Genomic DNA, 16,394 nt, shown 5'->3' on the forward strand with positions numbered 1-16,394 from the left:
ACATGTGGAAATATTTCAAACATCAGTGATAAAGAGTTTAGGAGCAGCACATTCCTGTGTGAATGAAGGACAGGTATGGCAAGTTACGTGAACCTTGGATGTCCAGGGCTATTATGACTTGGTCAAAAAGATCAAAGAAGCATGCATAAGGTTGAGGAGAATGGGAACTGACAAAGCCCTTGAAGTTAATAAGGAAAGTAGGAAAGAACTTAAACAAGGAATTCGAAAGGCTAAAAGGGATCATGGAAAGTCGTTAGCAAACAAGATTAAGAAGAATCCCAAGGCCTTTTTTACATATGTTACCAAGCAAGAGGGTAGTCTGTGGAAGTAGTGGCTCGTTGCAAGGTTTATGAAGGTTTGTAGCTCAGGTTGAGGTTCAGGGTGTAGTTTGCTCCCTGAGCTGTAGGTTTGATATCCAGACGTTTCATTACCTGGCTAGGTAACATCAGTGGTGACCTCCAAGTGAAGCGAAGCTGTTGTTTCCTGCCTTCTATTTATATGTCCTGGATGGGGTTCCTGGAGTTTGTGGTGATGTCATTTCCTGTTTGTTTTCTGAGGGGTTGATAGATGGCATCTAGATCTCTGTGTATGTTTATGGCATTGTGGTCGGAATGCCAGGCCTCTAGGAATTCTCTGGCATGTCTTTGCATAGCCTGTCCCAGTGTTGTCCCAGTCAAAATGGTGGGGTTTTTTTTGCCTCAGTGTGTAGGGCTGCGAGGGAGAGAGGGTCGTGAACAGGAAATGACATCACCACAAACCCCAGGAACCCCATCCAGGGCAAACATATAAATAGAAAGCAGGAGACAAAGCTTCGCTTCACTTGGAGGTCACCACTGATGTTACCTAGCCAGGTAATGAAACGTCTGGATATCAAACCTACAGCTCAGCGAGCAAACCTACACCCTAAAATATGGCCCATTCAAGGACAATGGGGGAATGTAGGTGTGGAGCCAGAAGAGTTAGGTGAGGTCCTAAACAAATACTTTGGTATTCACCAAAGAGAAGGAATCGATGGAGGATGATCTCAGAAGGGAGTGTCGAGGTTCTTAGTCAAGTTACTATTGAAAAGGAAATATTGAGGTAGGTAAGACCCCGGGTTCTGATGGGATCTATCCCAGAGTATTGATGGAGGCAAGAGAGCAAATTGCTGGAACATTGACAGATATCTTTGTATGCTCTTTAGCCACAGGGGAGGTCACAGAGGACTGGAGAATTACCAATGTTGTCCCATTGTTTAAGAAGGGTAGCAGGGATAATCCTGGAAAATACAGGCCTCTGAGTATATGTCGGTGGTGGATAAGTTATTGGAAAAGCGTCTCGGGACAAGATCTACATGCATTTAGAAGTGGATTTAATAGTGATAGACAGCATGGCTTTGCAAGGGAAGATGTGCTTCACTAACTTAATTGAATTTTTTTGAGGAGGTGACGAAGATGACTGAGGGAAAAGCAGTTGGTGGTGTTTACATGGACTTCAGTAAAGCTTTTTGACAAGGTCCCTCATGGCAGACTGGTACAAAAGGTGAAGTCACATGGTACTGGGTGAGTTGGCAAAATGAATACAAAACTGGCTTAGTTATAGGAGAAAGTGGGTAGGAAGGATGATATTTGAAATGGAGGATTGTGACTAGTGGTGTTCCACAGGGATCAGTGCTGGGACCTCTGCTGTTTGTGATCTGCATAAATAAGACCATAAGACCTAGGAGTGGAAGTAAGGCCATTCTGCCCATCAAATCCACTCTGCCATTCAATCATGGCTGATGGGCATTTCAACCCCACTTACCCGTATTCTCTCTGTAGCCCTTAATTCCTCAAGACAACAAGAATCTATCAATCTCTGCCTTGAAGACATTTAGCGTCCCGGCCTCCACTGCACTCTGCGGCAATGAATTCCACAGGCCCACCACTCTCTGGCTGAAGAAATGTCTCCGCATTTCTGTTCTGAATTGACCCCCTCTAATTCTAAGGCTGTGTCCACGGGATTAGTGGTGCTGGAAGAGCACAGCAGTTCAGGCAGCATCCAACGAGCAGCGAAATCAACATTTCGGGCAAAAGCCCTTCATCACGAAGGGCTTTTGCCCGAAACGTTGATTTCGCTGCTCGTTGGATGCTGCCTGAACTGCTGTGCTCTTCCAGCACCACTAATCCAGTATTTGATTTTCAGCATCTGCAGTCATTGTTTTTACCTTGTGTCCACGGGCCCTAGTCTCCTCACCTAACGGAAACAATTTCCTAGCGTCCACCCTTTCCAAGCCATGTATTATCTTGTACGTCTCTATTAAGTCTCCCCTTAATCTTCTAAACTCCAATGAATACAATCCCAGGATCCTCAGCCGTTCCTCATATGTTAGACCTACCATTCCAGGGATCATCCGTGTGAATCTCCGCTGGGCACGTTCCAGTGCCAGTATGTCCTTCCTGAGGTGTGGGGTCCAAAACTGGACACAGTACTCCAAATGGGGCCTAACCAGAGCTTTATGAAGTCTCAGTAGCACAACGGTGCTTTTATATTCCAACCCTCTTGAGATAAGTGACAACATTGCATTCGCTTTCTTCATCACAGACTCAACCTGCATGTTGACCTTTAGAGAATCCTCGACTAGCACTCCCAGATCCCTTTATACTTTGGCTTTATGAATTTTCTCACCATTTAGAAAGTAGTCTGTGCTTTTATTCTTTTTGCCAAAGTGCAAGACCTCACATTTGTTCACGTTGAATTCCATCAGCCATTTCCTGGACCACTCTCCCAAACTGTCTAGATCCTTCTGCAGCCTCCCACTTCCTCAGTACTACCTGCCTGTACACCTAACTTTGTATCATCGGCAAACTTCGCTAGAATGCCCCCAGTCCCTTCATCCAGATCATTAATATATAATGCGAACAGCTGTGGCCCCAACACTGAACCCTGCGGGACACCGCTCGTCACCGGCTGCCATTCTGAGAAAAGAACCTTTTATCCCAACTCTCTGCCTTCTAGATAGACCACATCCACTGGATTTCCCTGATCTAACCTACTTGTCACCTCTTCAAAGAATACCAACAGGTTTGTCAGGCATGACCTCCCCTTACTAAATCCATGTTGACTTGTTCTAATCAGACTCTGCTCTTCTAAGAATTTAGAAACCTTATACTTAATGATGGATTCTAGAATTTTACCAACAACCGAGGTTAGGCTAATTGGCCTATAATTTTCCATCTTTTGTCTTGATCCTTTCTTGAACAATGGGGTTACAACAGTGATCTTCCAATCATCCGGGACTTTCCCTGACTCCAGTGACTCTTGAAAGATCTCAACCAATGCCTCCGCTATTTCCTCAGCTACCTCTCTCAAACTCTAGGATGTATCCCATCAGGGCCAGGAGATTTATCAATTTTAAGACCTTTTAGCTTTTCTAGCACTATCTCTTTTGTAATGGCAACCATACTCAACTCAGCCCCCTGACTCCCTTTAATTGTTGGGATAATGATCTGGAGGAAAACGTAGCTGGTCTAGTAAGTTTGTGGATGATACAAAGATTAATAGAATTGCGGATAGTGAGGAGGATTGTCAGAAGATAGAGCAGGATATGAATTAGTTGGAGGCATGGGCAGAAAAATGGCAGATAGCGTTTAATATGGGCAGATGTGATGCATTTTGGGAGGTCAAGTACAGTCGGAAATTACTGTATATAGTGAATGACAGAACCTTTAGGTGTATTGACATAGAGGGATCTGGGTATGCAGATCCACAGATCACAAAGTGGCAGCGCATGTGGGTAATGGAATGAAAAAGGCCAATGGCATGTCTGCCTTCATTGGACGGGGCATTGAGTATAAGGATAGGCAGGTTATGCTGCCGCTTTATAGAACTTTAGTTAGGCCGCAGATGGAATGTTGCGTACAGTTCTGGTCACCAGAAGTTGGGCCCTGGCAGAACCCAATTTGGGCGTCACTGAGCAGGCTATTCGTGATAGCATTGTTGTTGATATCTTCCATCACTGTGATTTTACTGATAATCAAGAGAATACTGATTAGGTTGACAGTTTGCTGGGTTGGATTTGTCCTGTTCTGTGTACAAGACATGCCTGGGTAAATTTTAACATTGCTAGGTAGCTGTCAGTGCTGTAGTTGTACTGAAGCATCTAAAGTAGGGGCTTAGTTGTGGAGCAAAGGTTTCCAATGATATTATGATTATTACAATTATAATGTTGTCAGGGCTTGGAACCTCTGCAGTACTCAGTGCTTTTAGGTTAGTGATATAGTGTGTGGTTAATAAGTGCCCTTCTGGTGACATTGGGTGCGGATGTTTCAGCTTGTGATTTTTGCATGGATGTACCCACCTGCATACCACTGCAGTTGCTTTTGGTTATTTAGTGGTCCACTGCCATTCGCAGCAGGACATATCAGGTCTGTGGATGTTGGATCTGATATGTTAGTTCTGTGATTGCTTGGCTTCATTTGTCCCATGCCATTTCTGCTGTTTGGAATGCAAGTTGCAACTTTGGGATGTCCCTTCAGTCTATCTGTACTTGTCTGTCCAAGTTCTGTTTCTGTTAACCAGATTTCTTTTGATTTTTCTAGATTAGTCCGTAGTGTTTTGCAACACATCAAGAATTTGTATGGAATTAAACTTGAAGTGAAGGGGTTGGAAAATCTGGATGTCAAAGGTCCCTATGTCATTATCTCCAATCACCAGAGCTCACTGGATCTGATGGGTAAGGATGGACATTGCCAATAAGAAGCATTGTGGAGCAATATTGCTCAATGTCAAGTGTGTTTGGCAGTTGGATTTTTAGTGGTTCACGTAATTCAAGAAGACTGTTTTCAATAGATCACAATGGCCTTTTACTGCCAAATACATTCCCTCCAGCTTTCTTTGGTGTCTCAGTTAATTGGCATTCAGCCATAAGATTACACTTGCAGGTTATTCAGCTGGATATGGCACCGTAGTTGAAATTAATTCTTTCCTCAGTGGACAGAAGTTATGAGCAGTGTCGAGAGTGTGGTGCTGGAAAAGTACAGCAGCATCTGAGAAGCAGGCAAATCGATGTTTTGGACATTAAACCCTTCATCAGGAATCAACATTGTCGGCTCTGATCTCCAGCATCTGCAATCCTCACTTTCTCTGGAAGTTATGACAAAGAGTCTATAGAACTACAAAAAGTTTGTGCTTAGTGTTAACTCAGTCATAACATTGGTCTTTAAATAGTTATTTAGTCTGTGATGTTGTGAATTTGATGACATAACATGTTTGAAGCAGATTTCCTCTTCCGTGGCCTGCATGCCCCACATGTGCATGTTGCATTTTGTGGTGTTCCCCCTTCATTCTAGTGTTTCCACTTCCAAGAATCTGGCGTCTGCTGTTTCCAGTTTTGGAAGTCACTGTAGCACACGTGCCTCAGAGGCCTGCAAAGTCAGAAACAAAATTAGAGGCAATGCTGTAGCTGCTCATTAAGCTTTGATTTGTGTACTAGGTCATCTATATCTGTCTGTGTCTAAGCTCTGTGATGAATCATCATTTAAATAGTATGCTGCTTTTTAATTTTTTCTACTGAAGTGCACGGTTTCGCATTTCTCCACAATATAATCCATTTGCCAGATTTTAGCCTTTACATATTTGTATCTCCCTCATTGTATTCCATATCTCCACTAACTCCAGTGGTGCACCATATGTTACAACTTTAGACTTCAAAAAGACCAATTTATACCTGATCTGTTAACCAGCCAATCATCTTTTCCCATCCTATGTCCCACCCTAAGTGCCACCTGGACCAGGTGGACTACACCCCCAGAGTTATAAGGGAGATAGCTGAAGAGATAGTGGAGATGTTAGTGATGATCTTTCAGAAACCACTCGAATCAGGGAAAACCCCAGAGGACTGGAAAATTGCTTAACATGATACCCCTGTTTAAAAAGGGAGTAAGGCAAAAGACAAAATATTACAAACCGATTAGCCTAACCTCATTCGTGGGCAAGACCCTGGAATCCATTGTGAAGGAAGAGATTTCTGAATACTTGAAAGTGTATGATAAATAGGGCAAAGTCAGCATGATTTCATCAAGGGGAGATCATGCCTGACAAACTTGCTAGAATTCTTTGAAGAAGTAATGAATAGGTTAGACCAAGGAGAGCCTGTGGATGTTATCTACCTGACTTCAAGAAGGCCTTTGACAAAGTCCTGCACAGGAGGCTACTGAGTAATGGTGTTAGAGGCAAGTTGCTAGCATGGATAGAAGATTGACTCTCTGGTAGAAAGCAGAGAGTGAGGGTTCTTCTCAGGATGGCAGCCGGTGACCAATGGTGTTCCACAAGGCTCACTGTTGGGACCACAACTTTTCATTTTGTATGTTAACAATCTAGGCAAAGGAATTGAGGGCATTCTGGCTAGATTTGCAGATGATGCAAAGATTGGTAGAGGGACAAGTAACATTGAGGCGGCGGGGAAGCTGTAGAAGGACTTGAGCAGATTAGGAGATAAGGCAAAGAAGTGGCAGATAGAGTACAACATGGGAAAGTGAGAGGTAATGCACTTTTGTAGGAAGAAAAGAGGCGTGGGCTATTTTCTAAATGGGGAGAAAATCCTCAAGTCTGAAGTGCAAAGAGACTTGGGAATTCTAGTCCAGGGTGTTCTCACGGTAAGCTTGCAGGTTGAGTCAATAGTAAGGAAGGCAAATGCAATGATTTGACTTATTTTGCGAGGACTTGAATATAAAAGCAGGGATGTACTTCTGAGACTCAAAAGCTGTGGTCAGATCACATTTGGAGTATTGTGTGCAGTTTTGGGTCCAATGTCTCAGGAAGGACGTACTCGCCCTGGAGCATGTTCAGAGGAGGTTCATGAGAATGGTCCCAGGAATGAAATATGAGGAACATTTGAGGGCTCTGGGTTTGTACTGCAAGGAGTTTAGAAGAATGATGGGGGAATTTACTTGAAACATACAGAATACTGAAAGGCCTGGGCAGAGTAGAATTTGGCTTGACCCGCAATGGCCTTAGGGAGGGAATTCCAGGATTTTGACCCAGCAACAGTGAAGGGACAGCGATATATTTCCAAGTCAGGGTGGTGAGTGGTTTGGAGTGGAACTTGAAGATGGTGTTTCACCTGCTGCCCTTGTCCTAGATGGAAGTGCCCATGAGTTTGGAAGGTGCTTTCTGAGGATCTTTGAATTTCTGCAGTGCCTCTTGTAGATAGCGCACACTGCTGCTCCTGAGGGTGTTGGAGGGAGCGGATGTTTGTAGATGTAGTGCCAGTCAAGCGGGCTGTTTTGTCCTGGATAGTGTCAAGTGTCTTGAGTGTTGTTGGGGCTGCACTCATCCAGGCAAGTGGGGAATATTCCATCATACTCCTGACTTGTGCCTTGTTGTGGACAGGCTTTGGGGAGTCAGGAGGGGAGTTACTTGCAGAATTTCTCAGCATCTGTGGAGAGAAATCAGACTTAAAATTTCAGGTCAGGTGACCCTTCCACAGACCCAGGTACTGGTCTGTCTGCATTCTAATGCGGAATACAGGGTTAATGGTAGGGTTCTTGGTCAGGTGGAGGAACAGAGGGATCTTGGGGTCTATGTACATAGATCTTTGAAGGTTGCCACTCAGGTGGATAGAGTTTGTAAGAAGGCCTATGGAGTATTATCGTTCATTAGCAGAGGGATTGAATTCAAGAGTCGTGAGGTGATGTTGCAGCTGTACAGGACTTTGGTTAGGCCACATTTGGAGTACTGTGTGCAGTTCTGGTCGCCTCACTTTAGGAAAGATGTGGAAGCTTTGGAGAGGGTGCAGAGAAGATTTACCAGGATGTTGCCTGGAATGGAGAGTAGGTCATACGAGGATAGGTTGAGAGTTCTCGGCCTTTTCTCGTTGGAACGGCGAAGGATGAGGGGTGACTTGATAGAGGTTTATAAGATGATCAGAGGAATAGATAGAGTAGACAGTCAGAAACTTTTTCCCCGGGTACAACAGAGTGTTACAAGGGGACATAAATTTAAGGTGAAGGGTGGAAGGTATAGGGGAGATGTCAGGGGTGGGTTCTTCACCCAGAGAGTGGTGGGGGCATGGAATGCGCTGCCCGTGGGAGTGGTAGAGTCAGATTCATTGGCGACCTTTAAGCGGCATTTGGATAGGTACATGGATGGGTGCTTAATCTAGGATAGAAGTTCGGCACAACATCGTGGGCCGAAGGGCCTGTTCTGTGCTGTATTGTTCTATGTTCTATGTTCTATGTTCTAACAATTTGCTCAGTACCACTTTAATTGTGATTTTTCTGGCTTCCCCTTCGTCTCCCGTTTTTAGATTTATAGCTACTGCTGAGATATTGCCTGTATCCTCAGTAGTGAAGATTGATGTGAAATACTTGTTCACCTGCTATCTCGTTATTTTCCATTATTAGCTCACAGAGAGCTCACTTTGTGAACTTTCTTTCAAAATACTTTAGAAACCCCCACTTTAAGTTTTTATATTTCAAGCCTGTTTTCTCTTATCTATTTTCTCCCTACATTTAATGTTTTATTAGATTAATTCATTGGATGTGGACTTTGCTGGCTGGGCCAGCATTTATGGACCATCTCAAATTGCCCTGGGGATGGTGGAAGTTACCTTATGCCTTGAATCTCTGCCATCCATGTTTGCTCTTTGGGAGGAACTATTAGGATTTTGAGTGTTTGTAACGGAACAGCAAAATATTTCCAAGTAGAGATGATAAGTTTGAACTTCAAGTGATGGTGTTCCTGTGAATTTGCTGCCCTTGTCCTTCTAGATTGAAGTGGTCATAGGATTGGAAAGTGATGCCTAGGGAGCCTTGCTGAGTGCCAGTGGTGGAGGGAGTGGATGCTTGTGGATGTGGTGCAAATCAAGTTTGTCCTGAGTGGTGTCAAACTCTTGAGTCTTGTTGGAGCTGCACTCATTCAAGCAAGTGGAAAGTACTCCATCACACTCCTGACTTTTGCATTGTAGGTGGTGGACAGACTCTGGGGAGTCAGGAGATGAGTTCATGCTACTGAATTTCTAGCCACTGGCCTGTTCTTGTAGCTGCAATGTTTACATGGCTGGCTCAGTTCGGTTTCTGGTCAGCGATAACTTTTTCATTCACTAATGAGATGTAGACATCACCAATTGAGCCAGTATTTATTGCCCAGAGGGCAGTTAAAAAGTCCTGGGTCTGGAGACTCGTGATTTGGATGAGGGAATAAAATGCAACATCTCAGTTTGCAGGTAATACCATGTTGGATGGGAGGGTGAACTGTGACTACGATACCGAGATCCTTCATCTTGATCAGGGCAGCTTGGGCAAGTGGGCAAATCAATGGCAGATACAGAATAATTTGGATAAATGAGGTTATTCACTTTGGCAGCAAAAACAAGAAGGCCGATTACTACCTAAATGGCTGTAACTTGGGAGAGGGGAGTGTGCAGCAGGACCTGGGTGTCCTTGTGCACTAGTTGCTGAAGGTAAGCATGCAGGTGCAGGAAATCATGCAAGATCAAGGTTGGATCTCTCAAACTTCAAATTTTTTCAGAAGTCTAATAACAGTGGGGAAGAAGCTGTGCTTGAACCTGTTGGTATGTGTGTTTAAACTTTTGTATCTTCTGCTTGAAGGAAGAGTTTGGAACAGATTCTAACTGGGGTGGGAGCGGTCTTTTGTTGTTGCAAAAAGGCAGCCAGAAGACTAAATGGATGGAGGATTGGCTTGTGTGATGGTCTGGGCTGTGTTCACAACTTTCTGTAGTTTCTTATGGTCCTGGGCAGAGCAGTTGCCATACCAAGCCATGATGCATCCAGATGGGAAGTATTCTATGTTGCTTCTGTAAAAGTTGGTGAAGTCTTATGGATATACTGCATTTCCTTAACCTTCTGAGGAAGGAATAGCATTATTGTGTCTCCTTGACCGTCGCATCGACGTGGTTGGTCTAGAACAGATTGGTTATCGTCACTCCAAGGAACTTGATGCTCTCGGTCATTTCCACCTCTGCTTCATTGTAGATAGAGGTGTGTCCTCATGTTGATCGGTTCTTCAGTTTTGCTAACATTGAGAGAGAGGTTTTTATCTTTGTACCACATCACCAAGCATTCTATCTCATCATTGTTTGATATCCAGCATACAACAGTGGTGGCGTCAACAAACTTGTGGATGGAGTTTGGATGAAATTTGGCCATTGTCATTAGTGTACAGAGAGTACAGTAGGCAGCTAAGTATGCAGCCTTATGATGATTGTTGTGGAGGAGGTGCTATTGCCTATCTTCACTGATTGCAGTCTGTAGGTCAAGAAGTCGAGGGTGCAGTTGCAGAAGGCAGAGCCGAGGCCTAGGTCTTGAAGTTTGGAGGTTAGTTTTGTTAGGATCATCGTGTTGAAGGCGGAACTGTAGTCAATAAGTAGAAGCCTGAGGTATCCTTATTATCCAGAAGCACCAAGGGCAAGTGTAGGGCGAGGGCAATGGTGTCAACGTGGATTTGTTGCTCTGGTAGGCAAATTGCAAGAGATCGAGGCAGATTAAGAGGCTAGGGTTGATGTGAGCCATGACTAACTTCATAATTATGGAGCTCAGAGCTACTAGGTGGTAGTCATTGAGGCATGTTGCATGTGTTTTCTTTGGTACCAGGATGATGGTAGTTCTCTTGAGGCAAATGGACACTTCAGATTGTAGTGAGGGGAAGTTTTAAAAAGAAAATCAAAGCAATGGCCCTTTTAAAAAGGAGGAAGACAGACAAAGGCAGTGACCACATGGGAGTGACTCAAACAGGGAAAGAAACCTACGCTACTGTCTGACCCAGCTGTGAACCTGCACATCTACTTCTGCTTGATTTTCAAGTATCTCTGGACATCAGCGTTTATCTAAGAAAAATTAACAAATAACAACATTCACGGCTGACCTTGGAGAAACCTGTGTGGAAGAGGTCACAGCAGGGGAGCAGCTAAATGGCTTTTTAGATTGTAACCTTATTGTTTATTTCGTAAAGCTACAATAGTAAGTAGAGTGGTTTTTGATTATATATTTTATTGAGATCAGTGTCTTGTTGTGGTTCTGTTCGCCGAGCTGGCAATTTGTGTTGCAGACATTTCGTCCCCTGTCTAGGTGACATCCTCAGTACTTGGGAGCCTCCCGTGAAGCGCTTCTGTGATGTTTCCTCCGGCATTTATAGTGGTTTGAATCTGCCGCTTCCGGTTGTCAGTTCCAGCTGTCCGCTGCAGTGGTCGGTATATTGGGTCCAGGTCGATGTGCACATCCACAGATTCAATCAATAAGCACATCGACCTGGACCCAATATACCGACCACTGCAGCGGACAGCTGGAACTGACAACCGGAGGCGACCGAGACAAACCACTATAAATGCCGGAGGAAACATCACAGAAGCGCTTCACAGAAGGCTCCCAAGCACTGAGGATGTCACCTAGACAGGGGACAAAACGTCTGCAACACAAATTCCCAGCTCGGCGAACAGAACCACAACAATGAGCACCCAAGCTACAAATCTTCTCACAATCATTGTCTTGATTAAACTTTTAAAAATATAAAACATAGGTATTAAGTTGCCTGGAGCAGTGTTTTAAGAACAGTAGGACTGTGCTATTTTCTGCGTCTATCGATGATTAAGATGCAAATATGGCATTTAGTAGAGTGATATGCTCTTCCTGTCAGATGTGGGAGATTAGGGAGAGTTTCCATGTTACTGAGGATTATGTCTGCAGGAAGTGTCCTGTTGTGAATCCTATTGGGTTGCATGGGTCTGTTGGAATGGCACTTAGAGGCTGTTAGGAATTTACAGGAGCTGGGGGCTTGATGGATGGAAGGGAGATAAACCACATATACAGTCGGTGGCACGGTGGCACAGTGGTTAGCACTGCTGCCTCACAGCGCCAGAGACCCGGGTTCAATTCCCGCCTCAGGCGACTGACTGTGTGGAGTTTGCACGTTCTCCCCGTGTCTGCGTGGGTTTTCTCCGGGTGCTCCGGTTTCCTCCCACAGTCCCAAAGATGTGCAGGTCAGGTGAATTGGCCATTGCTAAATTGCCCGTAGTGTTAGGTAAGGGGTAGATGTAGATGTAGATGTAGATGTAGATGTAGGGGTAGGGGTATGGGTGGGTTACGCTTCGGCGGGGCGGTGTGGACTTGTTGGGCCGAAGGGCCTGTTTCCACACTGTAAGTAATCTAATCTAATCTAATCTAATCAGTCCTGGTTACCTCCAGGAAAAGTAGGAGAGGGAGGCAGGTCATGGCAGGAGTCTCCTGGGGCTGTTCCCATCTCAAACAAGAACATAGGAATCTTGATTATCCAAACAAGATGTGCGGGCACTATTTCATTCAGATAATTGATTATTCGGTGAATTGATTCAGTGCCTCTCCTCTGGGGCTTGGAGTTTTCTGAAGTTTCCTGTTTCCTCGCTTTGCCTGCCTTGCTCCCTCTCTCGTCTCGGGGTTTGTTTCTGAGCAGACACACACTTTTGTGCAAGGGACCTGCAGCATTGCTGAAGCCTCCTTCACCCCATACCCCCATTAGTTCAATGGAATTGACACAGCGAGCACTTGCTAACTCTGCTCCCTATTTAGGAGACTAGGCAGCAGCACACCTCATACAAGCACAAACCCCCCATGCTGACCCCTCATTTCCAGACCCCCAATCGTGCCTCCCTCCAACAAAATTGGCAATGAGATAGGACTGATAAATTAAAATGCATTTCTTTCAATGCAAGCGGCCTGACGGGTAAAGCAGATGAAGTTGGGAACATAGGACTGGGATGTCATAGAAATTGTAGAGACGTGACTTAGGGATGGACAGGGCTGGCAGCTTAATGTTCCAGGGTATAGATGCTATAGGAAAGCTGGCAAGAGAGGAGGGGGAGTGGCATTTTTGATTAGGGGTAACATTACAGCTATACTTAGGATATTCCTAGGGATAGGTCAGGGAAGTTATTTGGATGGAACTGAAAAACAAGAAAGGGATGAAACCTTATTGGCATTGTAGTATAGACTCCCCAGTAGTCAGCAGAAAATTAAGAAACAAATTTGTGAGGAGATCTGTTATCCGTAAGAATAATAGGGTGGTTATGGTAGGGGATTTTAACTTTCCAAATGTGGACCAGGACTGCCATAGTGTTAAGGGTTTGGGTGGAAAGGAATTTGTGTGTACAAGAAAATTTTCTGATTCAGCATGTGGACGTACCTAAGAACAATACCGCACAAGAACAGGCCCTTTGGCAGTCCAAGCCTGTGCTGCCACATTTCACCCTTTCATTCTAAAATTTTCTTCACTTCCCCTCCTATTCATGTATTTGTTCAGGTGCTTGAATGCTGCTATTGTGTCTGCCTCCATCTGACAACATGATGGATGCCAGGAACATACTTTTTCTGACAAACATCCCTCACACATCTCTTTTAAATCCCAACCCCCACCTTGAACCTGTGTCCCCAAGTAATTGACCCCTCTTCCCTGGAAAAAGGCATCATACTGTCCATTCTATCCATGTAATTCACAACCTTATAAACTTCCATTAAATTGCCCCTCAACCTTTTGCGTTTCAATTTATTCAAACTTCCTTCATAACTAAAACTCCCCCCATACCAGGAAATGTCTTGATAAACCTTTTCTGTACCCTCTCCAAAACATCCACATCTTTCTGGTAGTGTCGTGACCAGAACTGTACACAGTGTTTCACCTACTAGAAAATCTGCAAAACTTGTTCTCCTCTTAGGAAATAAGGCAGGGGGATGTGTCAGTAGGAAAGTGCTATTAGTTTTAATATAGTGATGGGAAAGGATAGGCTGGATCTAAAAGTTAAAGTTTTAAATAGGAAGGCAAATTTTGACGATCGTAGGCAAGAACTTTCAAAAGTTGATTGGGGACAGATGTTTGCAGGTAGAGGATCAGCTGGAAATTGGGAAGCCTTCAAAAATGAGATAACAAGAGTCCCGAGACAGTATGTTCCTCTTAGGGTGAAGAACAAGGCTGGTAGGTGATGGGAATGCTGGATGACGCGAAATTGAGGTTTTGGTCAAGAAAAAGAAGGAAGCATCTGTCATGAATAGATGGCAGAGATCAAGTTAATTTTTAGGGTATAAAGGCAGTAGGAGTGCACTTCAGAGGGAAATCAGGAGGGTAAAAAGGGGACATGAGATAGCTTTGGCAAATAGAGTTAAGGAGAATCCAAAGGGAATCTATAATTGCATTTAAGGACAAAAGGGTAACTAGGGAAAGAATAGGGCCCCTTTCGACTCTGACCTCAGATGTTGCCTAACCTGCTGTGCTTTTCTAGTACCACACCTCGCCCCTTAAAGGTCAGCAAAACTGCCTATGTGTGGGGCTGCAGAAGATGGAGGAGACAATAAACGAGTATTTTGCATCTTGTATTGTTTAGTTTAGATTAGATTACTTAGTGTGGAAACAGGCCCTTCGGCCCAACAAGTCCACACCGACCCGCTGAAGTGCAACCCACCCAGACCCATTCCCCTACATTTACCTAACACTACAGGTAATTTAGCATGGCCAATTCACCTAACCTGCATATTTTTAGCTTGTGGGAGGAAACCGAAGCACCCGGAGGAAACCCATGCAGACACGGGGAGAATGTGCAAACTCCACACGGTTGCCTGAGGTGGGAATTGAACCCGGGTCTCTCGTGCTGTGAGGCAGTAATTTACTGTGAAGAAGGATATGGAAGGTATCAAATGTGGGGAAATAAGTACCGACATCTTGAAACATCTCCATATTAGAGTTTGGATGGCTTTACAGCACATAAGTAGATAAATCTCTGGTCCTGGTCAGGTGTACTCTGTGGGAATCCAGGGGAGTGATTGCTGAGCCCCTTGTTGAGATACTGGTATCGCCGATAGCCACAGGTAAAGTGCCAGATGATGGGAGGTTGGCAAATGTGATGCCACTATTTAAGAAAGGTGGTAAGGAAAAGCCAGGGAACTATAGACCAGTGAGCCTGACATCAGTGATGGGCACATTGTTGAAGGGAACCCTGAGGGACAGGATTTGCGTGTTTTGGAAAAGGAAGGGATGGATTAAGGGTAGTCAACATGGCTTTGTGTGGGGAAATCATGTTTCACGAATGTGACTGAGTTTTTGAAAAAACAAAGATGATTGAGGAGGTGATCCATATGGGGTAAGGTGTTCTGTGAGGTTTCTCATGGTAGACTGGTTAGCAAGGTTAGATCACATGGAATACAGGGAGAACTAGCCATTTGGATACAGAACTGGCTCAAAGGTCGAAGACAGAGGGTGATGGTGGAGGAATGCCACCAACCAGGAGGCCTGTGACCAGCAGTGTGTCACAATCCGTGCTGGGTCCACTGCTTTTTGTTATTTTCATAAATGCTTTAGATGTGAACAAAAGAAGTATGGTTAGTAAGTTTGCAGATGATCTCAAAATTGGAGGTTTAGTGGACAGTGAAGAAGATTACCTCAGAGTACAATGGGATCTTAAGCAGATGGGCTAGTGGGTTGAGGAGTGGCAGATGGAGTTTAATTTTGAAAATTTGAGAGGTTGCTGCACTTTGGAAAGGCAAATCAGGCAGGACTTATACACTTAATGGTAAGATCCTGGGAGTGTTGCTGAACAGAGACCTTGGACTGTAACTACCTTGAAAGTGTAGTTGCAGATAGATAGGATAATTAAGGTGTTTGGTATGCTTGCCTTTGTTGGTCAATGCATTGAATACAAGAGTTGGGAGGTCATGTTGCGGCTGTGCAAGACATTGGTTGGGCCACTTTTGGAATATTGGGTGCAATTCTGGCCTTCCTGCTATAGGAAGGATGTTGTGAAATTTGAAAGGGTTCAGAAAAGTTTTTCAAGGATGTTGCCAGAGTTGGAGGTTTGAGCAATGGGGAGAGGTTGAATAGGTTGGGACTGTTTTTCTGGAGGCAAAGGGATGAAACATAGAAGAAAGATGGAGGAGGCCATTCGGCCCTTCTTGTATGTTCTGCCATTCATCGCAATCATGGCTGATCATCCAACTCGATAGCCTAATCCTGTTTTCTCCCCATAACCTTTGATCCCATTTGTCTCGCTGCCTCTTGAATGCATTCAATGTCTTGGCATCAACTATTTCCTGTGGGAATGAATTCCACAGCCTCAGCACACTTTGGGTGAAGAAATGTCTCCTTACCTTCGTCCTAAATGCTCTACCCTGAATCTTTAGACTGTGACCTCTAATTCTAGATACACGCACTATGCATAGCATCCTCCCTGCATCTACCCTCTGTAGTCCTGTTTGAATTCTATAAGTCTCTGAGATTTCCCCCCTCATTCATCTGAAGTCCAGTGAAAACAATCCTAACCTAGTCAATCTCTTGTCCTATGTCAGTCCTGCCATTCCTGAAATCAGCCTGGTAAACCTTCGCTACACTCCCTCGAGAGCAAGAACATCCTTCACCAGAAAAGAAGACAAACGTTGTACACAATATTGTGTGTGGCCTCAGCA

General features: G+C 44.4%; 1 protein-coding gene across 1 annotated transcript in view; it reads left to right on the forward strand.

Moving 5' to 3' along the window:
- The window catches only part of agpat2 (1-acylglycerol-3-phosphate O-acyltransferase 2 (lysophosphatidic acid acyltransferase, beta)), a 76,959-nt gene that overhangs the window by 16,495 nt on the left and 44,070 nt on the right, over positions 1–16,394 (forward strand). The window contains exon 2 of the mRNA XM_072566152.1: positions 4,560–4,693. Coding sequence (XP_072422253.1) covers positions 4,560–4,693 — 134 coding nt within the window. The remainder of the gene's footprint in view (positions 1–4,559; positions 4,694–16,394) is intronic.

This window comes from Chiloscyllium punctatum, chromosome 49 (genome assembly GCF_047496795.1).
Source record: "Chiloscyllium punctatum isolate Juve2018m chromosome 49, sChiPun1.3, whole genome shotgun sequence".
Lineage (NCBI taxonomy): Eukaryota > Metazoa > Chordata > Chondrichthyes > Orectolobiformes > Hemiscylliidae > Chiloscyllium > Chiloscyllium punctatum.